Genomic DNA, 26,648 nt, shown 5'->3' with positions numbered 1-26,648 from the left:
TTCTTTGTCTTTGGCCTTGTTTATCAGATAATTGGCAGTGTGGGTTATATCACTCAGTTTTTAACACTACTAAAATTACCCCTCTCCAAAAAATTAATGGCATACATGATTCTTATTTTGGATCCTTCTGCTTGCTGTTACTTGTATTTTTGCATTTTGAAGGCTTTATTCATGGAATAGCTATTAGTTTTTCTTAAGCCTGTACACCACCTTATGGATCGGTCTGCATTCCAGTTGCTTTCTGATTTCACTGTTTGGGGTCAAATTTATATTAATACATGGCTTGGTCTTGAACAGAGTTAATTGCTTCAGGAACACTCCAGGGTTCCATCTTTTTCTCCGCCCCCCCTCTTTTTTTTTTTTTTTTTTTTTTTTTAATTTTATGTTGTTCTTCAGGGAATTCAAGCTGAACTCGTGGATCTATGCACAAAAAGAAAGACTTGGATTGAAGGAAAACCATTTCCCGTTGAGAAGGGATTAACATTGTAGGAGATAGTGAAAAAGAAAAGTAAAGGAGGGCAAAGAGAAAAGCTAAATATCTTTTACACAAATGCTAGGAGCATATGTAATAAGTCTGCTGAATTGGAGTGACATGTTTTCAAGGATAAGAAAGATATTATTGGAATAAGAGAGACAACCAGGAAAATGAAGGGGGATTTAAAATGCCAAGATACACAGTTTTAGTGAAGGGAGAGCTAATATAAAGCTGGAAGAGATGTAACAATATTGCTAAGGGATGATACTCAATCTGCAATAGGAAATACTCCTGCTCCCCCCCCCCCCTTTTTTTTTTTTTCTTTTTAAACTAAGTTCAGTGGTTTGTATACAAGGTAAGGACAATTTAATGTGGTTGTGATTCTTGGCTGTTGCAGTAAACTTGCAGGTGGTCAGAAAAAAAGCCCAAACAATAAAAATATTTAAGACATAAAATGGGTCCCTAGGAAAACCAGAACTTTGATTTGAAGAATGCTGGGGTTTTGAGGAAGAGACAGTAGGAAGAGAGATTGTTAGAGATCAGTTAGAATATTGACTTTGTTAAAACTAAGTCTGAGAGAGCATGTTTCCACTGTTGCTGTAAGGTTGTTGCCTTTATGCTGTTATTGAAACAGTATAGACTATTGTCACTGTTACAATGGAAAGATCGCAAATATAAATAAATCTGTATATGGAGATAAGAAATATAATCAAATGGTGATAAAATCATGCCATTTGAAATGGTCATGGGGTGAGGGTATGTGCTAGATGGAGGAAGCAGTCCTAAAGTTATTGATTTTAGCAAAGCTACCTTTGAAGGAAAGAAAATGCTCCCGGGATTTTTGCCTGCAATCCTGTGATGAATGGGAAATCCACTCCACACAAGTAGAGAGTACATAGTGTATAAAACACGTAGAGAGGCTGCAATTAAAATTCATCCCAGTTAAGTCAAGAAAAGGAAAGGCCGATATGGGCCTGAGGCAAAAGAAGGAAAGGCAAAGAGACAACTTGCCCCTCCCGACCTTATGCTTTTTCCTTCCCCTTCGCTGTTCTTTACCATTTCTTCTACTATCCCTTTATCCTCTCCAGCCCTTCGTTTCAAGACAGTTCTGTCACTGTGGTCCCCTGATGAGGTTTCTTCCTCAATTCTCTCTTTGTTGTACACTGGTTTTCTCAGAGCATGGGCATAACTGCTTAGAGTGCTCATAACATGGGTGTGAATATCTCTCCCCCCTGCCCCCCAAAATGCTTACACTGTGTATCCCCATAGCATGGTTGCAAGATGTATGTAGTCGACATAGTTCCTCTTCCCCAACTTCCTTTATTTGTCTGTGGCTCTGGGATGATTTCAATTCACTGTATGGTGAGTGAAGGAACGAGGCAGCAGGAGCTGGGGGGTGGGCAAGTAAGTGGATACACAACAACTCATGTAGACAGTGGGCCTATATGAAAATTTTTAGAAAAAGACACTGCTGTGCTAGAGCATCTACCACTGAAATGGCAGTTCTCTGAGAGAGAGAAGGGTCAACAAACAAGCACCTAGATGGTTGCAGGTGGTGTTCCTCTCTTCAGTGCAAAGTTAGGACACGAATCAGATCTTCTTCTGGGACCCAGTATGCAAGATGCTTTATTGTTCATCATGCCACATACGCACACTATTTGACATCTTGTTTCGAGGTGTAAAAAACAGCTGTGAGGAAGAAAGTAAATTTAACATATTTTAGACTCATATTTGAGTCTAAAATGGCATTGCTGAAGCTGAAGGCAGTTTATAGTAGCTGAAAATCTGGTCCTTAACTAAAGCAAACAATTTGAACAAATTTTGATCTGGCATTTTACCTTTAAAAGGCGAACAAAGATGATAATGGCAAAAGGAGATTTCAGAGAGAGATTTAATGGGACAGTGATGAAAGAGTGAGTGGTCTTTTTCTGTCAGTCAATCTGTATTCTCTCTTTTTCTTTTTTTTAAGTCACAGTGATCTGTTAACTGCAGAAATTGGCAACAGGCAGAGAGGATGACCATGTGGTCTTACGGCATCCAGCTGATGACCAGTTTCTGAAAATGGTATGAGGGATCATAAAGTTTAGCTCCATGTGTATTGTGATGATAGTTGCATCTATATTTAAAGCTTTCTGTCACTGAAGCACTCTTGGTGTTGTCAGATGTCTATTGGACTGGCTGAGCTGCAACTTCTTGCAATTGAATGTCAATAAGACCAAAGCAATTTTGGTTGATTCATAGCACCAGCTTAAGCATATTCACTTGCACAGATTACATTTGACAGATAGTTACCTTCAGCTGAACTCTGTGGTTAGAAGCCTTGGTATACTCTTGACAGTGAGCTTAGAGCTGATGCCTTATGTTTATTTCATACCCTGTTTTTGCCTTCCTAACACTGCATGTGTATGTCTACATTTAAATAAATTCACAGCTGAAGTACTAGTCAGTCCACTTGTTATCTCTGGACAGAATGTTGTGATGAGTCAATTTCAGTATTTAAGAAATGGTGTTTTTTCCCATTTAGGCAGTTTTAATTTCAAAAGCCATCTAATCGAGGATTTTATTATCAGGAACTCCTGGAAGAGTGTCTGTCAAAATCTAACAGGAGTAAAAGAAAGAAAAAAGTAGAGAATAAAACCAAAGATGAAAAGGTATTATTCCTTTTGGAATGTTTTCCTGGTATTCTACCAGTTTGCTGGCCTGCAGAAAAATATATTCAATACAGGTGTTCTTACCCTGTTATATTAGTGAAAGTTAAAATCCTCTGGATTCTGTAACAAGGTTGTGCACAGTGTGCATCCCCTGTAAATCTTGTAAAGAAAGACATATTTCCAGGTCTTTTCTTGTAATGGTCCTAAAATAGTCTGGGTTAAAACACAGTTTAATCCACTGATTCGTTTGGTTAGTTGGTCCTGCTTATGGTGAATTTACCATTCTCTAAAGTTCATTTGGAGCATACTGAAGAACTAAACTTTTGAATTATTTCCAACCATTTCCCTGTGCAGGCTCCTAGTCAGTTTAAAGCAGCATCCTGATTTGGAAGAAAAATTCAGTGATTTAATGCCAAATACCTTGTGCATATACTGTTCCACTTACAACTTCACTTCCTGTTTTTAAAGGCTGAAGGTGATTTTCCTGTAGAGCTTAAGGAGGTGTTAAAAGGGAGATTTTGAAGTTTTTACTTCCTTCTCTCACTGAAGAATAGGAATGCAGCATCCTTGAATTTTGATATGAATGAACTAAAAATAAAATACTTAAATGAAAACATTTGTAGTTGCATGTTTCAGCTAGACTGACATGCTCTGGTGAGAGGGTAGAGTTGACTTTGGTTTTTTGGCTCTGGTTAATGAATCTCAGCCTACAACTACGTTGTCAGGGCTTCCTTCTAAAAATGACAGAATGGTTGGTAGTAAAAGAATCTCCACTAACTATGAATGCTAATTTAAGCATTTTCTTTTTTTAAAATCATCATAATAAAGTCCCTGACCATGCTGTTTAGTTAGTGGTTGCAATGAATGACCCCAAGGCCTTTGTTTTCTTCCTGTAAAATGCTCTTTGATTTGAAAACCAAAGATGTGTGAAAAGCATCACATTGAAACCTCCATAGATGCCAGGGTTGCAGCTTGCCTCTGTCTTCATGTGCTCTTTTCCTACAAGCTCGCAGCCAAGTTGCTTTAAAGGCTTGAAATACAGAGGGGTGGGTAGTAGGTTTGGGTTGGCTCAGAGGTGCAGAGTTCTTATAGCTTAAAAACTTCATTTTTTGCCATGTGAGGGTAGTATAGGATTTGAATATGGAAACACAGGAATTTAGAAATGTGAATAAAGTCATTTAATAATATCAGGTAAAATAAATTTTATTAAGTAATATCTTTTGAATTTGCTGTAAGATAATGGGTAAACAACCTAAAAACAACGTGGAAGATTTTAAGTAACTGCAATGGCTATATAGGACAGTACTCCTTTTCTCCTGTACTTGGTAAGAAAGAGAAATACATTTGAAATCGAGACAGGGTTCTGGCTGAAGCAGCAGCGAGCTCACTGGTAAACTCAGGCAGTTCTTTTGTTGGTATAGAAGGTGCCATTTGTCTCTCAAGTGTTATGCAGATAAATTATCTGATCTGGCTTGTCCTCCTGGATATTATTTTTCAATTTTCACACTCCTCCCTCCTCCCATCCTCCTGTTCCTATTAACATGGTTATTAGCATCTTTTTTGGTCTGTTTGAGAACAAGATTCTAGACAAATTTCTCCTGACATATTCTTGTTCTCATATGTTTGCTACATAAATTCATAATCTCTTGCCAAGCTTTAGATCTGCCAAGTTCCCTCTGTGTTGTCTCAATTTTCATTCCAAATAAAAAAATTAAAATGCAAAGAACAAAAGACTAGAAGTGAACTCTTTTTGTCTTAGGATTGTAAGCTTTGTCTCGGGGGGGGGGGGGGATAAAAAAAAAGCTCAGAGGGGATTTTTGATGTATGTAAGACATCTGCCCAAGCATCCCTAGCAGTAATGTCATCACTGCCAAAATGTACTTATACTACAAAAATGTACAATAGTGCTTATTCCTGAATTAACCGTTCAGCTAAGGTTTTAAGTTTGACTTAGGCTGCATGTGGTATGTTGTAAGGAGAGATAAGCAATATAAGACTGTACGAGCAGGTTGTGCACCAGTGCTGGTGAGTGCTGTGCAGAGTAGGAGGTGGTTGAGTGTGGCGTGGAGTCCTGATGCATCTGCAGAAGTTAAACTGTGGAAGCTACCGCACCTCTTTATTTTCTAAAGCAGTCATAAGGTGGCTGACAGAAAGACTACCTGAAGGCTTAGGACGAGTACAGGAATTTTGGGATAAACAGTTTATTTTGTTCCCTGTTTGTAGTAGTATTTGAAAAAAATAGTGCTTGGGGACATGGAATCTGCTCCCACCTGTATTCACTACTTCTTTTTTTTTAAAAAAAGCTAAACATAAATGTAGTAGATTAAAAAGGAGAAATTAAAAATAATAGAATAATGCAAAATAAGAAGAATAAGGCAGAACTGGGGGGTAGGAAAGGAGCCTTTGAGATGGATGTTCAAGATCTGTAAATTCTGCAATTTAATCAGTGAAGGAAGGTGTTGAATTGTGGCAGAAAGTTCTATGCAGTTTCTGATGCATCAATTTAGGGGCACATAGACATCCAGCTTTTAAAAAATATGTAAAACGCAACATTGTGCATTTTGGTCCCTAGCACTGCTTAAATCACAGATGAAAGTAAACTTGGATTCATGCTAATGGTTTCATCCTATTTTTTTCCACAAAATTCCATTCGTCTGCTTTGTGTTGCTTAAGTCTGTATCACTGACCTTTCCTCTTTACAGAAATTCACTTACGAAATATTAAAGCTGTGTGGAAGCCCTTGTAACTGCAGCTTCAGCAAGATTTGCAATTATGCAAGAAAATACTGAAATACATACCTGTGTACATCTCATCTCTTTGATATGCAAACCCCCTTTACTGTATCTTTCATTAACTGTTATGCTTCTGTTTCACACCTGCTTTCGCAGAGTAGAGATGTGAACCCACATGTCCCTGAGTAGTAGGATATGCCGTATATCTTTATATGAGCAGGCAAAAAGAACATATTTAGACAGGTTGAAGGTGAAAAATATTTTTATGCTCAAGTTTCTGATTAGGCCATTATAGCAGCATCACTAATTCCCCTCCTTCCATCTATTGTCTTCCCTCATCTGTTGTCATCAGTGACCACTGTTGATTTGTTGACTCTATTAAAGTATTCAAGGAAGCCACAGGCCTGTCATTTTGGTCATAACCTTAATCTGTTTTCTCACCTTGGGAGAAAATGTGTTAATACACTGTCTGTTTCTATAGAATGAACTCTTGAAAAAGTTCCTGATGCAACAAATCTGCAATATGTTTAGAAGTAAAAAAGGTTTTCTGAATCTTGGTTATTTTAACAGATAGCAAGCTATGTTTAGGTAGCAACTTTTGTAAGAACCATACAAAATTAAGTGACGGTAAGCAATTTTAATGGTATGTTGTGTAGTAATTTTTGAGCTGGATGAGTTGCAACTTCTCCTGATTTCTTATAATCTCTGATTCCTCATTATTTCTGAATGATTAAGCAAATCATTTATGTTAACTTCTGCTTTCGTTTACATCTCTGTAAAGCCTGTGTAACTTACTGATTTTGGAATTGCTTTAGCTTTTATAGTAACTGCGGGGAGGGGTCATTTCTACCAGTCAGCTGATCTGGAAAATAAATGGAACTTTTTTTTTTTTTTTTTTAACGCCTTATAGGTAAATTGTATATCTACCTAATTGGTCTTCATAAAGCAGTTTAAAATTCTTCATATTGTGCATTGCCTTCTTTATGATAATAAAATTATTTCTGTTTCTGAGAAACATCTTGCTGTGCAAATAGAGAAAATTCAAAGGATAAACTAATACAGACTTGTTTGCATTTTCATAGTTTATTTTTTTTTAATTTATTTGGAGGAGAATTTGCTTGTTTTCTCATATTTGAGAAACAGGCTTTTGTTTTAGTTTTAGCATTTGCATTTTTAACTTAAAAATTAGCTTGCTTTTTTTTAAAGTTTTAGTTTACAGATACCTGATATTTGGAAGAATCTTGTTCACTGTCTGGTACCTATCATAGATCCCTGAACTGCTTTTTCGTTTATTTGAACACAGTGGTGTCCATTACATGTACTAGAATGTATTTATTTGAAAATGAATTTTTGGTCCTTGTCCTTGTTTTGTATGTGTCGGTCATTCCTGCCCCTGCCATCTGAGACTTTCTTTAATGGTATAAATAGCCTTAAGAGCTGAAGTTACAGTTGAAGTGTTTGCCATCACTAGGTTGGCTGGATAACTAAATAGGCCAGGGTTGGTATCATTTGGCTTGAATAACTGGAAAAGATTTTTTCTTTCTTTTTTGGTGCCAGAGTTCTTTCTATTGTGGAACTCCTCATTTATGGCCTGCAAATCTGGGAAGAAATCCATCTGGTTTCTTCAGCTGTCTTGCCAGACACTGTGATCTAGTTATTAGAACAATAGATGATGAGAAGAAACTTTTAAGATTAAATTGTATTTTATGGTTAGTAGAAGCTATGATGAATAAGAGTAAAAAGAATGTATATTTGACCAGTAGAAGAGATTAATGTTGTCTTGAAATAACTCCCCTCAATTTATCTGTAATATTTTAACAAATCTTTCCTGTGCCATTAAATACTGGGATAGGAAAGATAACCTAAAGGGAAAGATTGACCTTACTAAAAAACAGGTATGCCTTTGAAACATATAATAATTATAAAATCTAAAACATTTGGGGAAGAGACTACCACATCTGTTGGTTGTATGGCATTTAGTGCAGTGGATTTTTGATCTCTGGTTAGTGATCTTGAGCTCTGCTATGATATATTAAGGTATTCTTCATTATTTTTTAATGGAACGTAAAGGATTCTTTTCCATGTCACTCCTTTCTGTCTAATTTATTAAAAATAATTTTGCACAAAGTATATGGGTGGTATTAATTTTAGGACTTATTTTTTAATGGAAAAATCTTACTGATGCAAAAAGATCATAGCGTCCACTGAAGAAGAATTCACTTCATTTATTTTGGCTGTAATGTCGCAATTCAGTTCTACATGGACGAGACTAAAACTGTCTCCATTGCCTTTATATATATGTAACAGGAAATTCTGATGACAGGATGATTAATGTGTGTGAAGAAAAAGTGTGTTTTGCTTAAATGTGCCAGATGTAACACATGTATGTTGCAATGTGATATGTGTGTGTTATTACCTGAAAGCCAAAACTTTGTAGATTGGGTTCTCAGAATTCCCCCAAATTGGCTTTGTCTTGGAAAGTTCCATTGTAGCTCAAAAAAAGGGATTCAATATAAAGTGTCTTTTACTTGATACTCCAAATGTCTTCTGCCTCTGTGTTAATGAAGAGGAATATTAGGCTTTTTTTGAAAAGGATATTTATAATTTTTATTGAAATACTAAATATCTTTTTATACCTCTTTTACTGTTTATACCTGTTATACTATGTATTTATTCATTTATTATACCATTACACATTATACCTATAGATAACATTTCAAGGCTTAAAAAAAAAAAAGAGAGAAAGAAAAAACCATGGTATTCTTGAATCAGTCTATGCAGTGGGTACCTTTGGGGGAAGTACAAGTTTTTGCATTCAAGGAGCAGCTATACAAAATCATACAAAAGAAATCTGTGGAAAGCTACTAAATATATAGAAACCATGGTTGGCTGATGAAGTCTCTGAGCTGCCAGTGTTTTGAGGTTCAAAGAGTATTCAGGAGCAGTGTCATACGTGCTTACCATGCTCCTTTGTGCTCCTCTGCTTCTGCTTTTTGCCATAGTTAGTCCCTCAGTCTTTGCCAGTACTGCTCTGAAGTGCAGTATTTGGTTGTGGTGCTTCTTTTTGCCACACAGATTACTGCAATATAATGGAAATTTCTGTTAGCAGTTAATACATGAAAATACTGGCTTTTGTTTATGTGACAGCTCTGCCTGGTCCAAGCCAAGTGGCAAAATTAATGTTAAATTTCATTGTTATGTTTTCATGGGTAGGGTCTGAGAAGGTGAGAAAATAAACAGTTGTAATGCCTGCCTTTTCTGTCCCTGTCTCATTTTATAAGCAGTAGGTTGTGCTTGTGTGTGTCCTCCTTCATTCTGTGCTACAGTGACCCACAGGGCAGGGAATTTTTCCTTGGTAGGAAGTGATTGGATTTGGTACTGCTGGCTCTGATGGGCAATTTGCTTGTGTGACAGAGGACCATAAGGGCTTCATTTGGGATGCACTGAAGGAACGTGCCTATCAGCTCATTGGCCCGGCCCTCTCATCTTTGAAACTCTTCTGTATCATAACAAGAATGCTATTATGGATATCTTTCACCATCTCAGTTCACCATCAAATGGATTTTCCATTGCTTGGAACTGGTATTAGGCTCTGCATTGGCAGAGGCTAATGTAGTTGCAGAGTGAATTTATCTTAGTAACTAATCCTTGCCACCTCCCTGTGAGGTGATTTGCTAAGTATCTGACAGATGGGGAAGCACATGAGGGAGAGATGGTTTCAGAGCTGGGATTAGAGCACTGATGTCTCAGGCTTCTGGTCCTGTGCCCCGCACAGCCATGAGACCAGCCTTTCCTACCCATCTCCTCTTACTCTCCTGGGGCAAATTCCTATTGAGCATTATTAATAAAGACAACAGGGGAATAATCCTGTTGTCCTAGTCAGGAGTGAAACTCATCTTTTATTTCTGTGGTATTGTATGCAATTTAATGCTAACGGTCAGGAGACCTTAAATAACCACATCAAACAGCTGATTCGGTGCCAGCCGTCCTTCTTATTTAGCTTAGTCTAAACTGACACCAAACTTTGAGACATTCCTCTCCTCCCACAGTGGAGAGCCGCTGGGATTTTTTTATACCACACATGGTTTCCCTCCTACATTTCCCTCCCATGTCAGATATTCATACCCCCTTTAATAACCAGCAGGGGGATCATTACATTGAGCTACTGCCAAATGCATAATGACTGCTGCCTTTGCCTTACACAGTCACTGCACTACTGATATCCAATTCAGCATTGTAAAGTGCTTAGGGCTACCTTGGGGATGTGCTATATTAAACCCAACTATTCTAAATCCTATTTAATACAAAGAGATTGGTGGTGGGGGAGGGGGGAGGGAGATTTAAAATTGTCGTTAGCCACCTATTTTCAACAAGTAAAAACACCTGGTCACTTAGGGCCCAATTCTGTCACTCTGAAGTCATAAATAGTCCCACTGGTTTTAGTCGGGGGTGCATGAAGGCATGCACTCTGCTTACCACTGGGGGAGGCAGAATCGGGTCCTATAGAAGCTGCGGCTGAGATGGTAAGTTTGCAATGAGCTGATGGGGGGGAGTGTGCCCATTTCTGAATTCCACTTACAAATGTTTTACAGTGAAAACAGGAAAAAAGAAACATGCTTCATATCTGACTAAAAATAAAGGTACTGTTAAACTTGTAAAAGACAACATTTTTATTTGAATGATATGACAGAGCTGCCACAGGAGTGTTACCTGCTATAAAGAAAGCTTAAGAATTATTACCTTTATTAGACCAGTGACACTGAGCTTTAGCCATACATTTCTAACTTCTGTCCCTCTACAGAGACAATTTTCTTTTCTTAAATAAACTGTCATGCTAGTGTTAATATATTGTTGGCTCCCTCATACTCTGAGAATACTGCTGATATAAAACATGTATATGTTAGATTGGTAATAGTATCTTTAGTGTAGCTGACTAGAACAAATGTGTTTCCCTCATGGCTGTGCTAATGTGATAAAGGAAAATTGGCTGTTCATCAGCTTTTGGCTGGGTAAAGACAGTGGAGATGGAACCACATTCTTTTTTATGCATTAATACCACTGAGAACTTTTCACTAGTTATATTTCATGTGCGGGCATGTTGTGCAAAGATGTTGTAAAACATGAGATAATGCTACAAATAACAAAGTAGAAAAGCCTGTATCTTTTATGATGATAACAGTCAAACACCAAATGACAGTAACAGGCTGTAAAAAATGTGATGCAGAAAAAAAAATGCAATGTAACCACCATATACACATATACTTAGGCTCTTGCAAATAGGGCATCAGATGTTTAGAAGGCTTTGAATTAAAATTAAATAAAAAACTGTTGTATTTAGGTCATTGATGTACCAACACAAAAGATAATTTAAAATGGAGAGATGTATTTTGAGTGGTGAAACTCATATGCAATAACTTTTTGAACAAATCTCAAGGCTTAGCAATTATGATAATAGCCTTCAAATTTCCATCAGTGGAAGGGCAATAAATATTCCTGTCTAAATTTGGGAAATATTAACTGAATCTGGAAATGGCAATAAAGCTCAGCATGCACGTGTATGTTTGAAAGTGCAGTTTAAGGAGAAAAAATCATCTGTACAATTCTGTGTGAAGCCTAAATAAAAAAAAAAAATCCAAACAAAAACCTCCATCTCATTTCATAGTTTCTTTCTTAAAGTACTGATAGAGTCATGTTGCCTGAGGCACTGATGCTGATCATCTGAGCTCAGATTTATAGATAATTGTGTCCGTTTATCTTGGTCTGAAATTTGAAAGACTTTATTGGTGGAATAGTATTGTGAGTGCTTATATTGTGGTTTTCAAACTGTTATTTTTTTCAGGTCCTGGCTTTCCTCTTTGCAACAAATTATTCTGGCTTGTAAACCTTCTGTTTGTCCTCACATATATATTGTTCTTATGGAAGCAATTATTCCAGGTTTATTTTGTTTTCATTAGCGTGGGTATCAAGACAGGCTAAAGCACTCTAGTTTTATTTGGCCTCTGTAGACAGGATTCACCAGGCATCCATATCTGCAAAATGAAAATAATGCTCTGTAAATTGGCAACAACAAAACGATGTTTCAAAATCTGAAGGCTACCAAGCTCTCATGTGAAATAAGCCTTATGCAAGCTAAATATTGCTAAAAATCCAAGTCGCTTCAGTTTCGCAGATAAATCACTTTCTGAAATAAATGAGATTAAGTTTATTCTGTAAACAACTCAGAGTTCAGAAGTTTTTCAGTAAGTTGAACTTAGTTTCTATAATTAACTTCATTAATGGGAAGCTGACTACAGCCATGATGTCTCCAGTTTCCATTTTGCATCTGCCTATATTTTGTAAATTAGAGTATTGAATTTCATAAAAAGTACGGCTGAAAGGCACTCCCATATTATTAAACTCTTTCTAATTTTATGTATTTTAAACATGAGGATTTTTAATCCAAAAGAATACTTTGTAAAAGCTCAGCATCTTGTGACTTTGTGGAGCTGGGAGAATGCCATAAAGTATTTCCATGAACGTTAGCTCAAATTTAAAACGAATTGGCAGGGAAGAGAACGCTTGGGGAAAACAATACCCTGGGGTGGTGGCTGAGTGCGTATTCCTTGCCAAGGGTTCCCTTAATGTAAGGGAATTACCCACTGGGTGTAAAGCAGATGTAGCCAGTTCCTGTACTGCTCCCCTCAGCCCTTGTAGAAAGAAACATGCTGGGGTTAGGGAGGCAGTTTGGAGGGGTGTTAGAGGCCTGGCTGAAACATGCTGTGTTTGGTTATCCTGAGTATGGTATATAGCCCCTTGAGGCATATTTGAACTGATGTGTATGAGAAGAGCTCTGACAGCTATAACATGAGCCCATGGCCTGAAGTGGTGATGTAGCTGTAACCAGTCTTGTACCTTGTGAAACAGACCCACCCTTCTTTTCCTCTCCTCCCCCTCCCCGCCAGATCACTGCACCGTAGTTTCTTCTTTGATTTAACAACTGTAGAAATTTTATACTCTGCACATCTGATCTTATTAACTGGATTGCTGATGGATGGACAGAAAAGAGGTAACTACTTTCAGTAGGCACCAAAAATAAAGACACACAGCAAGTAGGTTGAAGTAATGTTAGCGGTTAATCAGTGATAGATGCAACATGTAGAGGAATCAAAGCGATTGCATAACGATGTGTTTGCCCATCTACATTGATTCTATAGGTGCATCACAGCAGAATTAGTTTCTTCTTGAATGGCTGGGAAGATGACAACACACCTTTTGATTCAAGGATTCTTGTGGGAACAGTTGCAGATACTGATGGTACACTGCAAATTGGACAAAGCTTCACAGGTAAATCTTGTAGTATCTTAGTGGAATTATCTGGAATATTCAAAATAAGATGCACACAATGTGATTAAAAAAATGCGTGTGAGTCATTTTAAGTTATCTAGATGCTGAGAAGTAATACCTTCCTGCAGGAGAAAATTCATGTTGTGCAATTAGCTTTCTCAAAAGATTGGTTGAAAGATAGATGTGGGATCATACTTTATTCTATGTGTTACTGCATATAGGTAAGTTTTCCTGCGTTCTCCAAAACGTAGGTATGTAAAGTGACACATTCCATTAATTTACAATCATAGTTTTTCGGAGTAAGTATATGAAACTATTTGAGAATGGGGTTGTGCATGGCCACTAGACCACAATCCTCTCCAGAGTCAGGAATAGAGCTGAAGATTTCTGGCTGTTCATGTGCTTCAGTTCTATCAGTAGTCACATAAACCACTAGCAGAATGAGAATCCCTCAGCCTCTAGTAATGCCTGATAGCATTACTCTTCATCTACATCTAGATTTTATATGTACTACAGCATGACATGATCACTGCAGAAGAGCTGGGGGATGTTTTGTTGCTTTTCACAAATTCTTGACTCTGCAGATGTAAGAACACTGAGTATTGATCTTTAGGAACATGCACAATTTGAAGTTAACTCCTAGATATAACTATATGTCACTTAAACAACTTTATTGTGCTCTTGGGCAAGAAAGTAATTCTGTGCCCCATTTCTTAAAGCTTGTATTTGGAAATGTGTTTTATTTAACAACTGTAGAAACTTGGTAACTAATAGACATATAAAAGATAGGAATATTTTAAAATGCTTTTTATCTTTATTGTATAAATTGATAGGTACAGTTGTACCTACTGTATCTCTTCCCTAATTAGAGGTGGCACATGGACTGGCTCATTACTTCTGTCTAATGAGCCGATCCTTGAGCCACCTCTCTAATCAGAAAAGAGATAGGTACAAAATGTTCTTATAAAGTTATTATAAATCATTCTTTTTTATCAAAAAAATTAAGTCACTGCCCTCTATAGTTTTGTCCAGGTCCAAGATGGTTTCATTCAGGAGGGGTAATTGTGCAAGAGAGATCTCTGAGTGCTGAATTAAAGGTGCTCTCATGCAGTGCACAGCTGCCTTCTACTCAATAGATTACTTATTTATAGTATATTTTCTTAGGTTTAGAGCAATTTGTTGGAAGAATGCAAGATTTTCGATTTTACCCAGTGGCACTTACAAACAGGTAAAGAATCTTAATTTTTGTAAAAACGTAAGAGTGATGAGAAGAAAGAATAGATAACAATATTTTTATTTCTCAAAATATAGTGCTTTTCAGATGTCTCCTTTAGGTGATTGCTTATGATGATGTAGTTTACTGAACCTAATTTCAAAGATGACTTTTAATCTAAAAATTTGAGTTAAAATAAATTCAGCAACTTAATGTGTTTTTCTTTTGAACTGTTGCTGAAATATAGCTAGTATATGTAGTATATATGTAGTGAAACAGCACTCAGTAATGAATGTGTCCTTTCCTCGTTATTGTTGTCCCTGTTAGAACCTGACTTAGGGTTCTTGCAGAGAGTAGATCCAGTTGCTAGATTTCAGTGCTCCTAAACTGTCTAGGTGCTATCAACTCATCATAATTCTGACATAATAGTGTGTGCTGATAAACTTAGTCCTGCTGGATTAGATTTGCCAAGCTTTCCCAAAGCTCCATGGAAACTGTAGAGCGGGGAAGGAAGCATCGTGGACCAGTCCAGGTTAGACCCCTCAAATGCCAGTGATCCAAATGAAGAGAACATTAGTCAACATGCTGGCTTTGTGGCTGCGAGCTTGGGTCCCATGCTTAGCAGTTCCTTTCCTCTAGTTTCAGTTTATCCATGGTATCGGACATCCATGTCAGGTATTCCCCCCACACCCCTGCCCCAAGGTGCTATTGTCTTAACTGTTCATTGCTTTCTAGATTAGACTGTCATCATAAACCACCAGTGACTTCACTGGCTCAGCCCACATAGCCCTGGGCAACTGCTTTGACTTCCTCCATTCCTGAGGCCAAATCACGGTTGCCACTGCAATTTCTGTTGCCCTCCAGCCTCCCTTCCTAGCACATTACAAAGAAATGTTACCTTTGTTATCCAGCTCATGCTGGATTAATCTAGGCAATTCAAGCTGGCCAGAAGTAGTCAGGTCCTATTTGTCTGCTTGGTGCTTCTGGGTAGGCTACATGCAATGACACTCGTGACTGCAGACCTTAAGGCTACTTAATGATAGTCTTTCAATAAGATGTAGAGCAGTTTTGTAGGAGCTGAGCTGTCTGCAGGACATTATGATGAACTGAGCTCCTGTGAATTTAAAGTATTAATATGAATCAGAATTCCAAGTTATATGAAAATCATGTTGGTTTTATTCTTTCACAGCAATGCTTGTCAAATTCTTTGAACTACAGTTTAAGTCAGTGAAATGAATCCAGTTTGAAAATTGAAAGATAAGGTATTTTATAAAGTGTTGTGACCTAATGATGTCTTTGTAGATGTAGTTTTATATCCACAAATAACTTGGTCCAAAATGTTTATCTGGGATAAACCGTGAAGGAAAGTCTTGCCTGCATATCAATTAAGTCTATGCCTATCTAAAAGGACCTGTAACTTTGGGTTCTGTGGAATTTGTAGTGGCAGCTAGCAAGTATTTATTTGCTTAATAAGTATATAAAAATTGCATTCTTACTGATAAAGTAGGAAAATGGGAAAAGTAAGAGTTTTTTAATTAAAAAAATTAGTGTCTTCTAGGCTCACAAAATCCTTCTTTTACACCAGAGATGAGCAGATAAAGGTTTAGGTAACCTGCCCATGTCGTTCATATATCTCTCTGCTTGCCTACCGACCTACCTATGTATGTATCTATTTCAGTTGCTGATGTCAGAGGGAACTAAGGTGACTAGTTGCTTCTTACAGTCCATGTGAAAGCCACTGAGTGATCACAGACTGGGACAGCTGAAAAAGTGGGCATTTCTATTAAAGTTATTAACAATGAAAATATTTATATCCAGGTTTTCTAAGGTGCAATGTGATATTGCTCAAGCTGGTCTTTCTGGAGGATTTGAGTGCAAACATTCAACTCATCTGTGGTTACAGGCAGTATGCCAGCCCTATGGTGTGCTTAAGAACAGTGTCCAGATCACTGACTGGAGTCAGACATGATGCCGTAGTAGTTTTTCTCCTTGTATCTAGGGAGCTAATTTCCCTTGGCTCCATGTATGTCTGAAGCAATGAAAGCAACACCAGAGTGCTTCTTCACAGACACCTTCTGAAGGTGCCTGCTGCTTACCATTCATTGGCTGGTTGCTCCATTTATGTGAGATGAAACCAGGCCTTTAGGGCTTCTACCTAAACTGAATTTTGTTTAATCTATGAGCCTAGGGGCACAAGGTGGCACTTTTTTATCATGTATGTAATTACTTTTTTATATGCTGTGACAGAGACATTTTGGAAGTATTCTCTGGAAAATTTCCTCATCTGCATACCCAGTCTGAGTGCCGCTGTCCTGGAAGTCATCCCCGGGTACACCCATTGATACAGAGGTACTGCATCCCTAATGGTGCAGATGATACCACTAACGACAGAGTGCTGAGGTTGGATGCAGAAGCCCATCCTCTGTATTACATCAATGATGATGACATTGGGACCACCTGGATTTCATCTGTGTTTGCTAATACTGCAGGTCTGGATCATGGTGTTTCAATCACAATAGATTTACAAAATGGACAGTATCAGGTAATGTGAAGATTACATTTGCTGTTTATTAAATCAAAACTAGGAAAATATTTCTGTAAATGTTTCATTACAATTTTAAGGAAATTCAAACCTTATGCTTTAAGATGTTATGCTTAGAGGACCAGGAAGAAAATTTCCTTTATCAACATGAAACAATGCAAAAGGCAACAGAATGCATTATGGGTTTTGTCACTCTCTTTTGATGTGGCTTGTCTGCTGTAACAAGCAGCAATCTAGAACAGATATACCAGAATGAATATCCTGTGTGAAGACACCAATATTTAGAAATTGGTTGCTCTCTTTTAACTCCACTTTTGTATATTTCAACTTTAATTTTAATTTCTGTTAAAACTTGAGGTGCTTGTTTTATACCTTCTGGTATAAAATGGAATTTAACATGTCTGTGGCACACTGACATATCAGAGGGGATTTCTATTCTGTGGGTGTTCTGGAGATGGTAGTTTAGCCTCCTGAGGAGAATATGGAAGGAGAATACAATAAGCAGGCAAGGTTCCTGAAGAGGACAGATTGCACCTGACACTTCACTATGCTGTTGAACAGTGTCAGGATGTCTTAGAAGGAGGGACATATCAGTAGTGGGGCTGCATTCACAATCATAGCTCTACCGAATTTCTGTGTATTCTTACTAGCTTGTCTTTTTTCCTTTTTTGTCATTAATGCTGGAAAGGGAAAGAATACAATGACAGGTTTTGGCTACATAAGTAAGAATTAGTCCTTTAGTTAAAAGCGAGTTCAAATACCTGTGAAGTTCTGAGACTTGGCTTATTTGACACACACACACTTCTACATAAGCAGTATGCTGGAGGAAGTGCTCTTTAATATGACACAGGGTATTTGATGAGATTCCAAGCTACAAATAGTGGGGATTCCTTAAAAAAAAAATAAAAAATGTACCTGTTATCAAACAACTCATCAAATATTTGGCAACACAAAGCTATGCCCTTAGTTTTTGCCAAAATAATATTACTGTAATAAATCTTGGACTTGACTTTCTGGTGCATTTTCAAATTGCCTTCAAGAAAAAGTGGAGTTCTCATAGAACAGTTCAGTTCTGTAATAATGTCTGAGAGATCAAAGAACTTGTTTAACAAAACAGGTTATCTTTTTTAATTGGGAATATGTGGACTGAAATATTGGTTATTTTTCTGTCTGAGTGGTAAAGCAGTCTATATTGTCACATTGAAAAAAAAGTTTATTTTCTCATTGTTTAACAACTTAGTCATTAATATCAGTTTAAAAATTTGTTATCTTCATGTAGGTATTCTATATTATACTGCAGTTCTTTAGCCCACACCCTGAAGCAATACGAATTGAAAGGAAAAAAAGAGATGATCTAAACTGGGAAGACTGGCAGTATTTTGCTAAAAATTGCAGTATTTTTGGGATGGATAACAATGGATCTCTGGAAAAACCAGACTCTGTCAACTGTCTCCAGCTTCCTAGGTATGAGTGGGTATTATCTGCATAATACAGATGCTTTGAACAGGTAACACCCTGACACAGTTCTTTTCTATGTCCCAATGAGATAGAATCTTTTAATTTGGTATACTCATTTATTATGGGCTGCTGAGTATATAAGAGATCCCAAATCCGACCTTTTGACTGAAGATTGCCAAAGGTCATCTGTCACTTTTATCAGATTTCAAACACTGAGGAATGTGACATAATTGATTCCTCTGTTATTTTTGAGCTAGACTTTTGAAATTTTACATGCTTGTGTTTTGGGGGGCTATTGTCAGTACAGTTATGGAGCATTGAGATGAAGAGTGGAGGAAGGTACTGGGATAACAGATTGTTTAAAACTATCTAGTGAATGTGAAAGTATATCTCTGAGAGTGCAGCTTCTTCTGAAGCTTAGAAGAGAGGCCAAACTTAAGTACCAAAGCCAATCATTCAGCCTTACTACTAATCATGCAAACCACGTAAGACATGGGTTGCAAACTGTATCTTGAAGCTTTCTAAGCTTTCTAATCTTTCTAAGCAAGAACCAAAATAAAACTGAGGGGAGGTGAGAAGGATCATTCCATTTTAGAAACATGTTGCAAGCCTTTTTACTAGACAGTTAGCATGTGCAAATTTAAAAATATGTAATATATACAACATACATTTCATAAATATAGCATATAACATAATATATAGGTTAATACATATTATGGTTTTACACACACATGCATGTATGTACATATATATGTATTTGATTCTATACCACTACGTGTATTCAAATGCACTATCTCTTGCCTGAATTCAGAAGCCAGTCAGTATTAGGTTTGTTTAGTACTTGGCTGGAAATCAGTGAGAAAATACAGGTGCTGTAGGCATTTTGCTTTTTTTGTTGTTTTCCTTTTGCTACCTTCCTAAGACTTTTCAACTGTCAGCATCTTTGTTCTCCAGGAGTTCAGTATTCTGAGGAGAAGAGCATAAGGTCATCTGAGTTACACCAATTTTCAGCAAAGGACTTTGAGCTTCATTGTTCATACTTGGTGCAGAGGGTAGAGCAGAAGGGAAATCTCTTATGTAAGCCAAACATTTTTGGATAAATAACCCAAATGAGGTGTAATGCCCTTTTCAGCTCAGAAATATGTATTTGTGTATTTTCTAAAAAGAACTGAGGGGTTAAGTATGAACTGTTTCCATAAATGTTTTTTAAGTAGCACTGTTTCTCCCCTTCGATTACAACGTAAATGATACTAGGAAGTGATATGAATGAGTGATTTTGGGTACAGCTGATGTACAGAAAGCTTTGTTTAAGAGGTTAAAAATATGCTTTGTAATGGTGAGTATTCTGTATACTCAAAGAGAAGATACTGTTGGAACAATGCTCCAAATTTGTTTCAGCAGTGTAGCAGAGCTCCCTGCTGAGACCTTTATAGGAGAAGATGATTTTATTGTAAAGCAAAACTTGTTCCTCTCTCTCACTCATACCGACATACTTGTAAGTGTCAAGACATGTTCAAATTGTCTGTGCAGGATTTAGACACCAGTGTGCTTGTATCCTGGTGACCTAGACAGGACTCCTTGGGATGACATGGAAGGCAAGTGACCTTGGCTTTGAAATCCTTATCATGGCTTGAGGGTTCTTGGTTTGGTGACCACATGCTAGTACTGGATAGACTCCTTTGTGTTCTTTATAGGAGATGAAAGAGATGAAAGTGATTAAGGTTTTTGTTTCTACATCCTGTACCACCTCTGTAAGTTAGGAGTTGTTCACTGTCCGTTATCCCCCTATCAGAGCCTTGAATCTTTGCTTAGTCTGAATATTGGCTGACCCTTGTTTTAGGATCTCCTTTATTTTCCTGTTTTCCTGAGAAGCTGTGTTTAGATGCCCTCAGATCTTGATGACCTGCTTATCTAGGTGCCATCAGCCTTACAGTCCGTCTGCTGTTCCTTCTGGTGTTTCCATACAAAGATGGTGTAATTTGTCTGCCATTCATGCCTGTCTTAACATTTCCATTACAGCTCTATATGTCATGGAAGAAAAATACTTTATTTAACTTTCTGTGGAGGGGAAGAAAGGACGGTATCCCCCAGAGAAACATACAGATATATTCCACTGAGATTTTTGTGAAGTACTGACCTGGATAGGGGCACAGTAAATTCAAAGATCCTTCATGAAGGCAGAGGAGTATGACTCAGCAGACCTAGTCTAACTACGAATCTCATCTTTCAAAAGCTCAGAGATATTTTGAAGTGACGAGACATACAACACTTTTTGAATGTTGTATGTCAGGTGCCAGGTGATACTGTGGGAATACCTATTTTTAATGCGCCCATGTAGGTGTGCAGATAAGCAGGCATTCTTACTTTTTGCGGAGGCAAGTTCTACTCCTAGCTAAACTCTGCCCAGCAAATATTCCAACGTGAGATGTGATTCATACCAAATTGTGCAAATGTGCAGTTTTTATATACTTGTTTACTCAGCCTTTGCTTAAATTCTCAGGACTGTTCTTCCCCTTCTTGGGCTTAAATATACAGTTTTACTCTCAATCCTGCTGTATTCCATTAAATTCTCTTGCACTTCACTCACTGTAAGGTGGCATGTGTTTCTAACTGTGCTTACTCATTGAACGAGCTGATACAGTTCAGTGACTCTGGAATTCAAAATGTAATTGTTTCTGTATGGTTTTTATAAGTGTTTAGCAGGTATATAATTAATGATATGGACATGTTAGTCATCTGAATGATTTCCTTATGTAATTCAAGCATAGTTCATGTTTCTTAAAGACATTGTTTTAAACTTTTTGAAAACTTAGTGCAGATAACACTGTATCAGTGACACTTTATTCATATTTTGAACTTGCCCTTTAGAGGCTTTACTTCTATTTGAAAACTTAGGGTCTGAAGAAGAGCATGGCAGTTTGAGCCATATGGACGTATAGAGGACATTTCTTTTCCCCTGCTTGAATTCCGGTGACTGGGAGTCCACTGGCATAAGAATTTTCCCCAGAAACCACAAAAACCCTATGTACAGTTGAGACCCTCTCTGAGAAAAAGGATATTAGGAGATAGAATCTGTAAAATATGTAATGCTTTGATTTTCATTTGTTTTCCTCTCCATTTAAACAGCTTTACACCGTATTCCCGTGGTAATCTAACTTTTAGTGTTCTTACCCCGGAACCAAATCACCGACCTGGTTACAATGATTTTTACAATACTCCATCTCTCCAAGAATTTGTGAAAGCTACACAAGTGAGGATTCATCTCCGTGGCCAGTATCATACTAATGAGCCTGGGGTAAATTTTAGGCATAGATACTATGGAGTTAATGAAGTTACAGTCAGTGGAAGGTAGGTGTTATGGAACTCTTCCCGCACCCATTGCTGCCTCTGACTATTACAGGTGTGCAAAGTATATAATGACCTGCCTAAAATTTCATGAAGTTGTTCTGCTTTTACATTTATGAATGAGCAGGGAATTTGGTCTGAAGCAGTGTATCGAGTTTGAAATGATTGGTGTACTGTTTTTTTAAAACATTTGCTCACATATTATTTTAAAAATAATTAAACTTATTACACAAATCTGTCAAAAGCAGTCCTTTCCTTGGAATTACCAGTGCCTCTAAGTAAAGGCTTATGATTGAAAACATGGCTTGTGCTTTACTTCAGTAGCTCTTCCAAGTTTCGCTATAGATTCCCAGACATGGCAATTCTAACAGTCTTAATGCAGAGCTCATTCTTTGTTTTAGCTTTAGTTTTCCTTTTAAAACTGGGCAGCTGTCAGTAAAAGTGTTACATTATCTGTGACTGACAACTTTATTGTATATGATAAGCGTGCTGTCTTGTGAAAGGACTAATTATCATTGTAAACAATATGCAAATTTGGCAATGAAATAGTTTCTAAGAAGCATATGGTGCAGATTTTTGTTAATAAGTATTATTCCTGAAATTATTTTGGTAGTTCTCATTTTGAGAGAAAGCACTTCATGAGAGGTCATATTTACCTTAAAATTTTCTGCACTACTAATATGTTTTGATTACTGATTTAGAAGTGTTATGATAATGCTTTTGCTAAAATAGCTACAGTCTTGCTGACTATGTAACTGTAAAATAATTTCAGCTGTAGTTTGCAAAGCTATGCCATGCCTCCAGAAGAGCAGCCCTTCAGGTAGAGTGGGATGGTTATTGCCTATTAACTAATACTCTATAAAGATTTTATTTTAGTAAGAAATGGACATTTTAACTGAGATCAAAATGGGATAAACTAGAAAATTGTGCTTAATATGGTTAAGACTTCTTGAAAAACTATAGCTACAGTGTGAGGCTTAATATTGATGAATAATTGCCATTTAATAAAGTTTTACATATTAATGTTATGTACTGAAATATAGTTTTCATTACATATTATGTATAAGGTAACAGTAGCTCTACTACATGCTGGTTTTTATTTTCTTGAAAAGCAATTGTTGATACTTAAAAATATGTTGAGTGAAGTAGTCTTTTGTAGGTTACTGCACTTAAGAACATTCTCTTTGGTGATGTTTATTTGTTCTTAATAAAGAACCAGACTATGTAATACACAAAATTGTCTTTGTGACCATGTTATATATTGTTGGACAGATGTGTTACTATGTTTTAATTTTTTCTTCACTATTGTTCTTTCAGGTGTAATTGCCATGGCCATGCTGATTATTGTGACACAGCTATGGAACCGTATAGGTGCCTGTGCCTCAAGGAAAGCTATACAGAAGGACATAATGTTAGTCTCTCCTTTGTCTATCTATGTCACCTATGACCAACCTCAAAATTGGGATTTTAGTCCTGGGAAAGAGTGTGTGTATGTGTGTTAGTGTTCTAGCTTTTATAAGGAAGCTTTCCATAGCATGGTTTGTATTAAATAAGGAAGTAAACACCCTGCCGTTGCCAAAAGTCATTCCACCCTTGACCATTAGGAGTACTGCATTCAGGGATTTGATTTCTTGTTGGAGGATTATGCCACTTTCAAACATTAGATTCAAACCTGAATTTAGACTGTCGGCATCTAATAAAGATTATGGCTCTACCTGATGTAGCAACTAGCAAACGATCTGTAGAGTGAAAAGAGTTATGAAGACTCAATGTTCAGAGTAGGTGTGCTTCAGGGATTTTGTTTTTTTAACTCCATAGTAGTTTTAGTCTGGTCCTATGGACTCCAGACCCATTCAGTAGATGGAGTGCAGTAGGCACAGTCCTGGAGTTCAGCTTCCAGTTTAGTTTCATTTGAAAGGGAACAGTTCAAGTGGTCCAAGACAGCTCCATGATGCGAAAGAAAGCACAGTAAATGCAGAAAATTTGGAGATTTGCTTAAAAACTTCATGTCTAATCCAAGGTAAAACACTAAGATAGATTTACCTTCTGATACTTTGAACAGCTCTAGATACTTGAGACATCTGTAGCTTGCAGTCTCTGACTTCAGCTAAGAATGAGATCTTTTAACGCAGTTGTTTTACAAAATATGTCTGAGATAGGAAGAGTTAAAACATTTTGGTCTTGATTTTAAATGTCTCTTGCATAGTTGAGCACGGTTAAGAAAACAGTGAGATGTGCCTGTGCATGTATTTGGAAGTTATTTTCTTGGGGGTCTTATTAATTGTTTTGATCTAAACCAGTGATTTGGGTAGTGGCTTTTTAAAATTTTGAATATTGAGCTTTGAACTTATTTATTTAAGGACAGCTTGTAAATGTCAATTTCCCATACTTTTTACAGTCATATATGACATTTGGTTATCTTTAAAATAATCTGTAGTAGCAACATGATTGTTCTAATACAAGAACAAACTTAATATTGCTTTTTACTGCTCTGTGTTTTCAGATAATCTATATTAACCTATATTAAGGTTAAATTTCTTGGAAATAATTAAAAGGCCATATTAAAAAAATCTAGATACAATCTAGAAAATGCATTCTTCTTATTTCTTTACTCTGCTCTTAACAGCATTTCTCAATAAAGAGGGATTTTGTGTAGTGTGTAGTTGAAACTTACCAAGTTGCAAAATCATAATTTTCCTACTAGTTTTAGAATTCTTGGCCATAGGAGAACCAGAATGGGGTTGTTTACTATAAATCATGGTCTTCTAGAGAAATATGTAGAGGAGAGTTTAGAATAATGGTGCCAGTTTGCACTTATTTCATGCAACCTTTGGTTTTCTTGGATGCTGTTCACATACAATTTAGCAAAAGCAGAACCATGATGTATGAGTTAAGAACACTTGCTCAAAGAAAAGATTCTGTCTCTAGATTAATTATTTATCTCAAAAAAAAGAAAAAAATAAAAGGAAGAGATGTTGAGGTTAAGAAAGAATGAGCTACGTCAAAGGAATGAATCCCACAGTCCCACTGAATGTTAGATTTCTGTCATGAGTACATGTTGTATTCATTGCTATATTTATGCCTTTTGGAAATAGGCTTTCTAAAAATTAGGAAGGGGTTATGGAATAGCAACAGCAGTAGCAAAGGGGACACTAATCTCACATCAAAAAACCCCCAAGCAGTCTGTGCTTGCTCAAACACAGCAAGAAGTGTTAACATGAGAGCATTTGATACTGTGCTTAAGATCATGTGAAAGATCTTTGTAAAATTTCACAGAGGATCTAAGTTTTTTAGTTTTTAAAGCAGAAGTGTAGGCTCTACAGTCTAAATGAGATTTCAACAGAAATTTGAAGTTTTTAGATGGGTCAAATTAGAAAAAAAATTAAAACTGACAGTGTCCCTTTAATTAGAACACACATTGTGAAATGTTACTTTGTAAGGATTAATTATAAATATTTAATAAGATCTGGAAGTTCACCAAGCACTCTTGCAAGACTTATGCTACCTTGTGAAAACAAACCAAATACATTTTAATGATGTATCTGCCTTATCAGATATTTTCTGTCAATATTAATGGGTTGTTCCAGTCAGTGTCACATTTTTGATTTGGCATACATTCATTGTAACTATAATTGAAATGCTTGAATTAACTGTATTCATTCAGAGTACAATAAGGAGGTTGTTTAATTTTTTTCCTCATTCTTTAATGACCATGTCAGTATCTACTAAATATGAAATAAAATAAAGTAATAATAAAATACAATTAATATTTGCAAATATATCACTAAGTACTTTGAATTTTATCAAGGATTTGCATGAAGTACAAACTAGATTTTTTTTGTAAGGCAAACACTTAAAAACAAGACCAAAATCTATCCTGATTTTTGACTGTCATTGGCAGTGATAAAACTCTGTTTTACAGACTTAAACCTATGTTTCTCAGGCTCCTACCCCAGAAAATCAAGCATTTATTATTTTTTGTTATGTTTATAAAGGAAGTTTCCAAACATAAACTTTTTTGGCGGTGAGGGGGCAAATGTTTTTGAGAAGAAATTGTGCTGTCTGCAAACTGTCTTTTTTTACCTTCTGTCCTGTGCAGTGAGTCACCACAAGTGAGGGAGGTTATAAGAAGACTTTTGGTTTTGGGGTTTGGTTTTGTTTTGTTTTTTTTTTTTTAGTATCTTGAACCAGAAATCAGAGATCCCTTGACAAGCTCTTAACATATGGCAGAGTATGTCCTTGTCACGTTTACACTTAATACAACTAAAATTACCATCTTGAATTTATCTGGCATATACATCTGGATAGCTGTTGTACAGCAAAGCAATACCAGAAACTAAAATTTTGCAGAATTCATTACAAATAGAAATCTTAGTTTAGTTACTTGCATCACCGTATTACGAAATTTGACATATCAAATGGAATTTCTTTTTTTTCTTTTTTCTGAGTTCTGTTTTGATGAAGAAACATGTTGCTATGAAATTTGAGATGATGGGAAGAAGTGAATGCTTAAGACTGTGTTGCAGATGTTGAGGAGCCAGATTAAGAAAGAAGAGGAAATAAATCCTCACAGAGCTTGTCTCCCATTTTATGAAAAAAAGTGTTTCGCTTCTTAATTTACCAATTGTTCTGTAAGTGCCTTGTGTCCTGCTTTGGGAAATAGCGCTCTCTTTTACAAATGGAAACTGAGGCACCAAGAGTGGAGTACAGGTTTTGGTAACATTTATATGCAAAGACTGATTTATAGACATGAATAGGAGTATGTTCAAAAACTTTCTATGATGTCACATGAAAAACTAGAAACAGCCCATGAAAAAATAAGGTAATGAAACAAGGTCAGCCTTACCTTAGAACCTCAGAGCCTCCTTTAAATTGGTCATACAGAACTTCATAAAGGTAATGGCAAAAT

General features: G+C 36.7%; 1 protein-coding gene across 1 annotated transcript in view; it reads left to right on the top strand.

Annotated features, from left to right (window-relative positions):
* Positions 1 to 26,648, top strand: part of USH2A (usherin) — a 391,068-nt gene that overhangs the window by 18,962 nt on the left and 345,458 nt on the right. The window contains exons 3-8 of the mRNA XM_074863712.1: positions 13,052 to 13,181; positions 14,346 to 14,409; positions 16,642 to 16,936; positions 18,216 to 18,400; positions 21,521 to 21,742; positions 23,057 to 23,150. Coding sequence (XP_074719813.1) covers positions 13,052 to 13,181; positions 14,346 to 14,409; positions 16,642 to 16,936; positions 18,216 to 18,400; positions 21,521 to 21,742; positions 23,057 to 23,150 — 990 coding nt within the window. The remainder of the gene's footprint in view (positions 1 to 13,051; positions 13,182 to 14,345; positions 14,410 to 16,641; positions 16,937 to 18,215; positions 18,401 to 21,520; positions 21,743 to 23,056; positions 23,151 to 26,648) is intronic.

Source organism: Strix uralensis, chromosome 3 (assembly GCF_047716275.1).
Source record: "Strix uralensis isolate ZFMK-TIS-50842 chromosome 3, bStrUra1, whole genome shotgun sequence".
In the NCBI taxonomy this organism is placed as follows: Eukaryota; Metazoa; Chordata; class Aves; order Strigiformes; family Strigidae; genus Strix; species Strix uralensis.
The sequence above is the reverse complement of the archived record's forward strand: the minus strand, read 5'-3'. Positions and strand labels throughout refer to the sequence as shown.